This window comes from Bufo gargarizans, chromosome 8, assembly GCF_014858855.1.
Source record: "Bufo gargarizans isolate SCDJY-AF-19 chromosome 8, ASM1485885v1, whole genome shotgun sequence".
NCBI classification, from domain to species: domain Eukaryota; kingdom Metazoa; phylum Chordata; class Amphibia; order Anura; family Bufonidae; genus Bufo; species Bufo gargarizans.
In genome coordinates this window covers 137078184-137090347 of record NC_058087.1, presented here as the reverse complement: position 1 = coordinate 137090347, position 12164 = coordinate 137078184, and the positions used below count along the sequence as shown (strand labels likewise).

General features: G+C 44.1%; 1 protein-coding gene across 2 annotated transcripts in view; it reads left to right on the top strand.

Moving 5' to 3' along the window:
• Positions 1-6886, top strand: part of LOC122945643 (kelch-like protein 21) — a 53974-nt gene extending 47088 nt beyond the window's left edge. For both annotated transcript variants that reach the window (XM_044304772.1, XM_044304771.1), the window contains exons 4-5: positions 2587-2659; positions 3991-6886. In XM_044304772.1, the coding sequence (XP_044160707.1) occupies positions 2587-2659; positions 3991-4308 (391 nt within the window). In that variant the 3' untranslated portion in view covers positions 4309-6886. The remainder of the gene's footprint in view (positions 1-2586; positions 2660-3990) is intronic.
• Positions 6887-12164: the final 5278 nt, after the last annotated feature.

The window sequence follows — 12164 nt, the reverse complement described above, 5'->3', positions numbered from 1 at the left end:
TCCCATTAGTGCACATTTATACTGGTCCCCGGAGTGGCCTAACTGGCTTCTAGTCTAGAGATTTCGGCTGGCCATGGTTGTAGATGGATATACAGGGGAGATGCATCCTTCAGTCTGTCACCACACCCCTCTGTTGAAGGAAATACTTGTATTCCCCATGAAATAATCCTGGAATATCTTTTCTTAAAACGGTGGATTGTACTGTTCTGTTATTCCCTCTGGAAGTATATGGATAAATTATCATTCCCCTTGCCGCTACACAATCTGTCCAGTCAGTGCTGAAGACTGTGTGCACCATGATCTAAGGCAGGCATGCTCAACCTGCGGCCCTCCAGCTGTTGCAAACACTACAACTTCCAGCATGCCCAAACAGCTTACAGCTGTCAGCCTACAGCAGGGCATGGTGGGAGTTGTAGTTTTACAACAGCTAGAGGGCCGCAAGTTGAGCATCCCTGATCTAAGGAAATGGGTTTTCCCCAGTTGTCAATAGTAAAACAGGAGGAATAGCAGAGTAACAGCACAATGCAGAGTTTTAAGAAAAGCTGTGTACCAGGCTGACAGAGGTCAGAGGGGTGCTGGTTTTGCACCTGTTAGTTGAATGGAGGACTATGGATACATAAGCCACCTACTGTGAATGTAAAGCAATGTGAGCAGAGCCTTCCCCGTGCTTTGTCCACCGTGTTGCACTGTTCTCCTCTATAACTTTTTTATATGGCTGCGTAGACAGTGTAGACAGACTTCCCTAAGTGCCACGAATATAAATCTAACCAGCCGTAGGATCTGAATCCCAATCTTGGAACAATGTCGTCCTTGCAAGAACATAGCGTTCCCTTAAAACCCACAGAACATAAACAATGCTGAGAATGACAGCCTTGTGTGATCTGGAGAAGGTCCTCAAGGCCTTATGTCGTGTCGGCATAAATCACATGTTTTCCTCTGAATGTCTTTCTTCGGTGAGCGTTCTTGAGACATCAGCTGCCCGGAGCCTGTTAGTAACAGCTAATGCCCCTCACCTGCTCCTGCCACACACGGCTCTCCTATAATAAAACCAGGGGAAATATCTGCAGGATCAGCTCCCTGCCCGCTTGGATAACATCCCAGTGTGTTGTGTTCGAGCCTGTCACTCTCACTTCCAAAAGTGGCACTATTTTTCTCTTAGCCTGCCCAGTGTCCAGGTGCCAGCAACGTATCAGTCCCCGGTTACTACCGATTGGTAATACCTTGTATGCCAATGGGTTACAGTCTGTAAGAATGACAGGCTGTCTATTAGGCTCTGCCTGCAGCGCAGCCTAATAGGCAGGTCTCGGGGCCTTTGTTAGGCCATGGCAACATATCATATGAATGGGGACAGAGGGAGCATTTAGGGGGTTAAACGGCCGGGAGTGGAGTTAATGTAAATGGCAGTTAATGGAATTACTTAATCACCCAGTCCTATGTGCCATAAGAGATATGCAGGCAGCTTAAAAGGGTTTTCGGAGATTACAACGTTGATGGCCTGTTCTCATAAGTCAATATCAGATCAGTAGGAACCCGACTCCTGAGACCCCTATCGGTTAGCGGTTTGGAGAGGTTGTGACCTCTTCATACTATACCAAGCTCAGTGCTGTACACTGTATAGTGGCGGTGCCTCGTGCTGCTACACAATCCCATTCACGTAATAGGGACTGCACCGCGATGGTGTGTATGGACGGAAAGGGAACAACCAACACATTCTGTTCTAATAAGAGAGCATATCAACAGTAGGGGGCACTATAGTGGAACTTGGAGATCCTGCTGTTTGGAGCACCTCTTTCCTGTATAATTAGTAATCTAAGGGCTGTACGTTTTACGTACATTGATCTTAAACATTGTATAGTAAAAAAATGTCTGCAATGCTCTCCTGTACTTTTGTGTTTCAAGCTCTCACCTTTTTCAAGATCTCTGCTCACGGTTTGTGAATGGGAACATTCTTCTTTCCATCCACAGCCTGAAAATCTGTATAGACTTAATACTTCTCACAGCTGAAGGTTTGGTACAGTTGTATTCATTCTACACAGCTCTTCTAGGTAAACTGCTTGCCTTGAGCCCTGGAGTGCAGACTGTTCAGAGGATTAACGAGCCTGGCAACATGGTGGCAAACCGCCAATGTAAAGAAGAGTTCACCGACAGCAAGCAGGGTTTTTAGAAAAACTCCTATTTAGTACCAGGGAAGCAGAGATGGGGGGGAAAAAAAGGAGATTGGAAGGTTATAGGTGCCTGAGAATTAAATGGGTTGACTTTGCTTCATAGATGGGGATCTGCCCCTCAGCTTGTATAGCAGAATCGCGTAAGTAGACTTTTATCATTTGTCTCTGTAGGAAATAAGTGGCGCCTGGCAGCTGCTTTATCCTCTGCTTTATTAAAGTGTATTCTGCTGAGCCAGATGTATATGTTACTGAGGGAGCCACAGCCATTGGTGGTCTCTGGCCAGATTATTGCTGGCCTCCAGCGGGGATGTACGGGATTAGTGCAGGCCAGGATGCCATTATTCATGTTGATTTTCATTGTGTCTCTTCTGCTCATTTTGTTACCGGTTTTCTGACCTCTCTTTATTCCCTTTTGGTACAGAGATGATTCAGCAGAAGTGGATGTATATAGTCCGCAGGAGAATGAATGGAATAAAATCCCTCCCATGAAGCAGGTGATGTATTGCCCGCCACTAACATTGTGGGGAGTTAGAGAAGGGGATCTGTTGTTTCATCAAACACAAAGCGCCCTTAGGTTTTGGGCCATACTTAGGTTTTTGGCTTATGACTGCTGCAAACTATATAAATACATTGGTTTGTGCAACTTCAAAGATACAACAGTATGTAAAGTCCCAGCTTAAAGAGTTTCTGTTTTTATGGAAATAACAATGATTTAGTGTAAAATGAAACATTATCCAAGTTTTGAATTTTTTTTTTTTTTTTTTTTTTTTATTCCTCCCAATTTTTAAGATTTGTTTGCTGTGAGTTAAAGGGGTTATCCATGAAATTATCACATCAGCGAGGGTCCAAGTCCTAGCGCTGGCAGCTTTCCAAGAACAGCGCTGTACATCGTATAGTGTCAGTGCTTGGTACTGCAGCTCAGCTCCATTGACTTAAATGGGGCTGAGCTGTAACTAGGCCATGTGACCGATGTACAGTGATGTCATTGGCCTAGGAAGAGGCTGCAGCGCTCAAGGCCTCTAACAGCTGATCGGCAGGGGTCCCCGATGACGCACCCCTGAGGATAAGTCATACAGTAAATATCTTTTTCTGGATAACTTCTTTAATAGACATTATTTAACCCTACATGATGATGACTAGGGTGCGGAGTAGAGATGAATTTCCACTTATGAAATTCGTTCATACTTTGTTTGTTGGTAAAAGCAGAATTTAGTTATGGATTCCGTTACCACAGACCATAACGCAATTCTATAACGGAATGCATAACTGAATGCCTTTTAGAGGCATTCCGTTATTCATTCCATCATGATAGAAGTCTGTGGTCTGCAAAACGTCCTCCCCTGCATAATTGAAACGGGACAGATCCGTTTTGCAGCCCATAGACTTCTATTATGAAGGAATGAATAACGGAATGCCTCTAAAGGCATTACGTTCTGGTCCGTGGTAACTGAATCCATAATGCAATTCATCTTTTACCAACAAACCAAGTGTGAATGAACTTCAAAATATGAAATTCGCTCCTCTCTAGTGCAGAGACTATCCCCTCTCAAAAGGAATATCCTTCCTTGTGTTATCATCCATGACTGTACACTGCTCAAACCATTAAGGCCTTTTTTTTTGCAGATCAGATGCAGACCCATTTATTTTAATGGGTCCGTAGGTTCATTTTGGGGCCCAACAAAACGGACAGGATAGGACATTTCTAGAGGAGTTTGGGAAAAAAGATTATGGCATGCACACAGCCAGGATTCGCGATTTTGCGGACTGCAAAACTGATATGGTCGTGTGCATTAGGCCTAACATTTTGATTCTCTTATTATTTCAGGTACACGTTGGAGGGAGCCTGGCTGCTCTGGGCGGAAAACTTTACGTGTCAGGCGGTTATGACAACACATTTGAACTCTCTGATGTGGTGGAGAGGTTTGACCCGAAAACAAAGGAGTGGAGCATTGTGGGACATCTACCCCAACCAATGTTCTGGCACGGCAGTGTCAGCATCTTCAGACAGTTCATGCCATCCACACAGTACAGCTTAGACGGAGTCACGCTGGACAACGCCAATCACGAAAGGAACACAATTAACCTGAACAGGCGACGGCAGACCCTGCACAACCACAACCTGAATGAACTGCACCGACGATAGGTCTCAATGCAAGTCTATTTCATCAAGAGACCAGATGGGCAGAGGGCCAACGGTGGGTCGGTATGAAGAGGGGAGAAGAATATGGCTTTCTATTTTATTAACAATACATATTTATAAATCTACAGGGTTTTTTCTTCCCCCCCCCCCCCCCATCACACGTGAGGATCTCCCGCATGAAGGCTATTCCCTCGTACATAGTTTATTTTTTCTAGCAAATAAAAAGGAAAAAAAAAAGTTAAATCCTTAAACCCTCTGCTTTATGGCAGATTAATTCATGCATGAATGAAGTGCACGTGTCCATTGTGCTAGCAGAGAAGAGCAGCCATTCTGTCAGCTGGGCCAGTATTCACAAACCTATCCAGCTAGGTTTACCTGCACTGACACCTGGTGGGGCCCACAAATTGGCTGTTTTCTCTACGTACAAGGTACTGCTCTTGTAGTCAGTTGCATACATAAACCTTGCCACTTCAGCAAAATTATCTTCTGGCAAAAATATAGGTTGGCGCTACCCATTACCTTCCATAGTCATGTACGCATCAAGTATATTAGCAGCAGGTGACAATGCTCTTCAAGGGCACCTGACGAGGGGGCTTTATGCTTTGAAATGCGTTGTTAGCCTAGACTAATAAAAATGGACACTAGCCAACAACTCAGGCAGTGACCATTATGATCATAACTATAGTATCTATAATAGGTGTTCTGCCTGTTGTTCTCTGATCCTTTAGAACATTAACATTAGTTTCCATCTTCTCTTTAGTATTTTGCTGTTCACATAAACTAAAAGGAATACTCCAGGTAAGGCTACTTTCACACTAGCGTTGTTAGAATCCGGAAATCTGTATGCAAACTGATATGTTGTTTTTCCAGATCTGTTAGACTTATTCATTGAAATACTGGATCAGTCTTCCCGGTATCATCCGGAATAACTGATCCGGTATTTAATTTTTTTCAAAGCTAGAAAGAACTGCGCATGTGTAGACTGAATCCGGCGAAGCAGCAATTTCCGGAATTTTGGCCTGAAAAAATACCTTACAAGGGATGAAACGGAAGACATCCTGATGCATACTGAACGGATTGCTTTTCATTCGGAATGCATTGGGACAAAATGGAAGTGTTTTTTTTTTTTTCCGGTATTGAGACCCTTTACCGGATTTCAATATCGGAAAAGAATAATGGTAGTGTGAAAGTACCCTAAAATTGATACGGTGTAGGGATTGAGAAGGCGGACCATGAGACCCCCAGGTGTAAAATGTATACCGCACAAACAAAGACGGGCACTAAGGATCTACCAGTAGTTGGCCCTTTACAATTTATTTGGCTAAACACTTTTGTCTATATTTACACCAAGTATGGGTAGGCTTTCTTTGCGCCAAAATTGTTGCATTTGTTCCCCTATTTCTCTAGCCATGCTACTTTTATTGAGCTAGGAAACGGACACAAGTGTGTTAGGGGCAGTGGACTATTGTTTTTTTGCGCATTTGCTTGACATAAACACTTCAAACTTGGTGCAACCCTTTTATGCCAGAAATGTTCCAACAAAGTCCAGGTGCAGTGATGATGGTTAATTACTCAATGTCTCAGGTGCCACTAACGTTAATACACTTCTATGGAAATCTATAGGGATGGGGTTACCAGACCAAGCAAGCCTCATGCACCGTCCTGCAGGCAAAGTGGCCTCAGGCCTGGAAATTGGTATTTGAGTGCTGGATCTGAAAGGTGGTGTTAACATTGCATAAGCCCTCTGGTGCAGTGTGCCCCGATAGTGGGTGACAAGTGCAGCCACTTTGGAACCAATGTGCCATCCATGATCCCAGTCAATAATCATCCCCAACCTGCGTTTCGCATTTAAGAACGATGAGCACTTACCACCTCACCTAGATGGAGCGCACATTGTATGAGGTTGTATGTACCCCCCCAATCGTGTGCCATAAGTGGAGGAGGTGATCAATCATTGAGACAACTTGGCCCCTGAGTTTCTTGAAGTTCAGTCTGACATCCTCATTTGGGACACTATTGCTTTTCTTAAAACCCCATTTGTTTAATACAAGTGAGATAGTGACTATATTTGCACCCTCTAAATAGGAGGCAACATCAAGCACATTATCTCTTCAGTCAATGAGGGCTCTTGTGGTAATCTGTAGTCTGCATGGTTCAGATTGGCCACGAGGATTAACAATATATGTGCCCTCATATATTAAAGGCTGTGGATAACTTTGGGGGCAATTTTTTCTTTTTTTTTTTCTTGTTGCTGCATTTTGGAGGGAGGGGGAAACATAAAAATTGTTTAGAGTCACTCTACTTTCACCCTATTTCATTTAGAGAATGGTGTAAATGGAATTTCAGTCAGATTATCAGCATTTTTGCCGGAATGCGGCCAAATCTCCACTGGACCCAATTTATACTTAATGGGGCTGGTAGGCATTCCGGTTGCATCCGGCAGTGCCAGGTCCGGAGAATTCATGCTGCAGGTGGAAAAGTAGCCTAACCCTGGGTTCACACCTGAGCGTTTTACAGCGCGTTCAAACGCGCTGTAAAACGCTCAAGACATGAAATCCAATGCTTCCCTATGGGAAGGGTTCACACCTGGGCGTTTTACAGCGCGTACGAACGCGCTGTAAAACGCCCGACGCTCAAACAAGTACTTGAGCTTCTTTGGGGCGTTTGGACACGCGTTTGTGGCCATAGGACACTGCAGTCAATGACACAAACGCGCGTTTACTATTACAAAAAACGCGTTTGAGAAGCGCTCAGGTGTGAACCCAGGGTAAGTCTAATCTCTCTATCACCTTTCTGAGCCCCGTAGAAGAAAACATAGTGGGACTGGAAAGTAAGAGAAATTACATCATTGCATACAGTACTGCCCAGAAGGGAATTGCCTCCTGCTTTTAAGAGAAGTGCATCTAGCTGTGCAAGTGAAACAGGGAATCATATGGCTGAGGAAGACATTCGCAAAGCCCCAAAAAAGACCTGCTCTTTCACAGTTATGATTCTACACTGAAGCACAGCCATTATGCATGAGGTAGAATGCAATACAAAAAAAGCCTACAAAGGTTACCATAGCCCTTTTAAAACATTTTTCAAATGCTTCAGAGGCGTCCATCATACTCAGGTGCCATATAGCCACATTTTAAGAAATCGCTTAATAAGATTTCTCACAAACATAGACTGCTTACTATGATAAACTTCTAAACGAGAACATGTCAACAGGATAGGCCTAGCAGAATAGGGTGTGTTGCACTGAGCCAGTGTTACCCTGTGCAGGGTAATGAGTCTAGCTTCCCATTTCGTTATTTAGGTTTCATGCACATGGCTGTGCCCACAAACAGCGGGTCTGCAATATATGGGCACCGCAACTGGGAGATGTGGTGCGGAACAGAGGCTCGGATCGGAAAACTGTCCATGCCTCTGCACCGCAAATAAAAGTAGTGCATGCACTACTTTTTTGTGGTGCGGATCGCAGGTACCATTTAAGTGAATGGGTCCTGTGTCTACATACCGCAATTTGCGGTACGCAGCAGTGGCCGGCTGGCACACGTTCATGTGAATGAGCCCTAAACAAGAATAGTGCGATTTGCCAACTGTGGAGTCTGCATGATAATTGAAAGGGGGCACCATGGTTGCCCCGTACCATGTTGTGCATGACCCCAGAATAATTGTAAGTCCTTGTTCAATGCTAATGAGGGTCCTGCCAGAGGCCTATCCTATGGATGTGTTACCTACTTGTTTACAATGCTATTGGTGTGACTGTTCTCACTGATCCAGCACTGCTGCTTATTTAGAGATTGCAAATGCTTGGTTCTGCCACACGACATGCAGTGGCAGCGGCCATTTTGACATTCTGCCTTGTAGTTCACCAGTAATCTCTCTACAGCACAGAGCTAGTCCTTCTGAAACTTGCCATGTCCCACAAGAGGCAGCTTCAGTTATTCCAAAGTAGTGAGATGACGTCACTTTCTACACGACGAGACACGGTGTGTGCTGCTTTAGGGTTGTGCTCAGACAGTTCAGCATTTCCGCCACAAGCTCCCATAGAATTCAGAGGTTTGTGCTGTTAGGTCTTGCTTTTTTTATTGCAGTATTTTACACCATTGTATTTTTTGTTATGAAGTTTAAATAAAGTTGTTTCAAAAAGAAAATGTGGTTTTGTTTTCCTCATGGGCTATCCAGTAAAGGGGAAAATCATCAAGATGGGCTTCTTTTTTTACCCGTTTTGATTTCACCCTGTGCTGCCGTAGGGTGCAACAAAGTTATGTAGAGGTGCACGGCTCTTGTAGGTTTTGTCGCATCTCCCTGCTTGTCATGCTCCTAGTGTGAATAAAGAGAAACGAGCCAGACCTGCTGCCCTGCCTACCACAATATTTTTCTGACCCCTTGTGAAAAGTCGCAGATTTTGCAGCAAAAATAGTGTATGACAAAATCAGCAATTTTAAAACACCACTATTGTGGCATAAAACAGTGTTTACGGGCCACCTTGTTACTGAGGGTACGTTCACACTAGCGTTATTCTTTTCCTGCATAGAGTGCTCAATAACAGAGAAAAACTGATCCGTTTTATCCTAATGCATTCTGAATGGAGAGCACGCTGTTCAGTATGCATCAGGATGTCTTCAGTTCAGTCACTCTTACCGTATTTGGCCGGAGAAAATACTGCAGCATGCTGCGGTATTTTCTCCATCCAAAATTCTGGAACACATGCCGGATCCGTCATTATTTTCCACTGAAATGCATTAATGCCGGATCTGGCATCAAGTGTTCCAGCAAAACAGATCCAGCTTTCTGGTCTGCGCATGCGCAGACATTTAAAAATGCAAAAGAAAAAAAATACCGGATCAGTTTTTCCGGATGACACTAGAGAGACTGATCCGGTGTTTCAATGCATTTGTTAGACGGATCTACAAATGCCATCGGTTTACACATGGATTTCCAGATCCGACATCTTCACAACGCAAGTGGTGTGAAAGTACCCTGAGCTTTTATTATTTCCAGGCTGAGATTACCAGGACAGGAAACTCGAGATGTGGGATATAAATGTATCTGGTATTCTGGATCCTCAAAGTCTCCATAACAGCACTATACATGACTAAGGATAAACATTATCAGAATCCAGTAGTAGGGCACACTTTTTGAGAGTCACTTTAAAGGGGTTGTCCGGGCTTTTACTATTAATGACCTATCCTCATGATCTGATGGGGTCCAACAATCAGCACCCCCGCCGATCAGCTGTATGAGACTGTTCACTGCTGCTATGGTCTTTGCTGAGGACAGGAAGAGAGACCACACGTGCATAGCTGATCGGCGGGGTCTGATATTGATAGTAAAAGCCCTGGACAACCCCTTTTAAGGGGATTTCTGGGATTATTATGTTTTTTATCAGATAAGTTCATACAGTTGCTTACCTTGTACATCTTCCACGTGTTCTTACTTTTTAATTTGGACTCCTCTGATCCGTTTTCACCATGTACTCAAATCCCTCTGGTTTGTCTCCATCCTGTATGTAGCACTTCCTGTTCCTGTATCCAACCAATCCCATGATGCACCTCTCCTTTCACTGCCACAGCTCCAGCACTGTCCCTAACAACACCCAGCTAGTTTATAGCTCCTCCCACCCAGCCGGACCCACAGACACTCCCCTATCACTGCGCCACCCATGGACACATCACAGAAAATAGGAAAGAACTACATGGCCATGTGACCACAGAACAGAAGATAGAAGCAATAAAGGTAAAATAAATATATTACAAAATTACAGCAACCTTGATAAATTATTATTTTACAGGATGTTGATGCAAACTGGAAAACTCAGTTAAAGGGAACCGGTCAGGTAGAACATGGTGTCTGAGCTGCAGAAAGTATGTTCTAGAGCAGGAGGATCCGCGCAGATTGATGTATAGTTTTATGGGAAAAGATTCAGTAGAAGGGTGCATTCAAACAACCTTGTCCGTTTAGCAGTCCACAAACCGCAAAACGGTCAATACCAGCCATGTGCCTGCTGCATCACGGTGCAGACCCATTGACTTCAATGGATTCACGGTCCGCATGTTGCACGGAAATTAAGTACGTGTTCTAGATTTTGTGGAGCAGGAGCATGGATATGGAAGCCCTTCTGTGTGCCTTTGCATCCATGCTGCCACGGCGAAAATAATAAAACATATCCTATTGTTTGCCGCAAACTGCAAGTCAATGGGTCCATACTGCGATGCAGGGTGCACACAGCTAATGTCAGTGTTTTGCAGTCCATGCAACGGTTATATGAATAGACCCTTAGACTGCATAGGGCTGTTTGTGGTCTGAAGCTGTGGTGACAAATCTGCATAGTAAAGCATCACTCAAGTATAGTTTATAGTTCTCTGTGTGCACTAGTATGACTTACGGTCAAAGCCAGAAGTTTGGGAAAGGAGTGGGAATCATACCACTGTGAGAGCTAGAAACTGCAAAAATTAGCTGCTTTTTACAACTACAGTCGTGGCCAAAAGTTGAGAATTACATAAATATTGGAAATTGACAAAGTTGCTGCTTAAGTTTTTATAATAGCAATTTGCATATACTCCAGAATGTTATGAAGAGTGATCAGATGAATGGCATAGTACTTCTTTGTCATGAAAATTAACTTAATCCCAAAAAAAACTTTCCACTGCATTTCATTGCTGTCATTAAAGGACCTGCTGAGATCATTTCAGTAATAGTCTTGTTAACTCAGGTGAGAATGTTGACGAGCACAAGGCTGGAGATCATTATGTCAGGCTGATTGGGTTAAAATGGCAGACTTGACCTGTTAAAAGGAGGGTGATTCTTAAAATCATTGTTCTTACATTGCTAACCATGGTGACCTGCAAAGAAACGCGTGCAGCCATCATTGCGTTGCATAAAAATGGCTTCACAGGCAAGGATATTGTGGCTACTAAGATTGCACCTCAATCAACAATTTATAGGATCATCAAGAACTTCAAGGATAGAGGTTCAATTCATGTTAAGAAGGCTTCAGGGTGTCCAAGAAAGTCCAGCAGGCGCCAGGATCGTCTCCTAAAGAGGATTCAGCTGCGGGATCAGAGTGCCACCAGTGCAGAGCTTGCTCAGGAATGGCAGCAGGCAGGTGTGAGCACATCTGCACGCACAGTGAGGCGAAGACTTTTGGAAGATGGCCTAGTGTCAAGAAGGGCAGCAAAGAAGCCACTTCTCTCCAAAAAAAACCAGCAGGGACAGATTGATCTTCTGCAGAAAATATGGCGAATGGACTGCTGAGGACTGGGGCAAAGTCATATTCTCCGATGAAGCCTCTTTCTCATTGTTTGGGGCATCAGGAAAAAGGCTTGTCCGGAGAAGAAAAGGTGAGCGCTACCATCAGTCCTGTGTCATGCCAACAGTAAAGCATCCTGAGACCATTCATGTGTGGGGTTGCTTCTCATCCAAGGGAGTGGGCTCACTCACAATTTTGCCTAAAAACACAGCCATGAATAAAGAATGGTACCAAAACACCCTCCAACAGCAACTTCTTCCAACAACAGTTTGGTGAAGAACTATGCATTTCCCAGCACGAAGGAGCACCGTGCCATAAGGCAAAAGCGATAACGAAGTGGCTCGGGGACCAAAACGTTGACATTTTGGGTCCATAGCCTGGAAACTCCCCAGATCTTAATCCCATTGAGAACTTGTGGTCAATCCTCAAGAGGCGGGTGGACAAACAAAAACCCACTAATTCTGACAAACTCCAAGAAGTTATTATGAAAGAATGGGTTGCTATCAGGAATTGGCCCAGAAGTTGATTGAGAGCATGCCCAGTCGAATTGCAGAGGTCCTGAAAAAGAAGGGCCAACACTGCAAATACTGACTCTTTGCATAAATGTCATGTAATTGTCGAT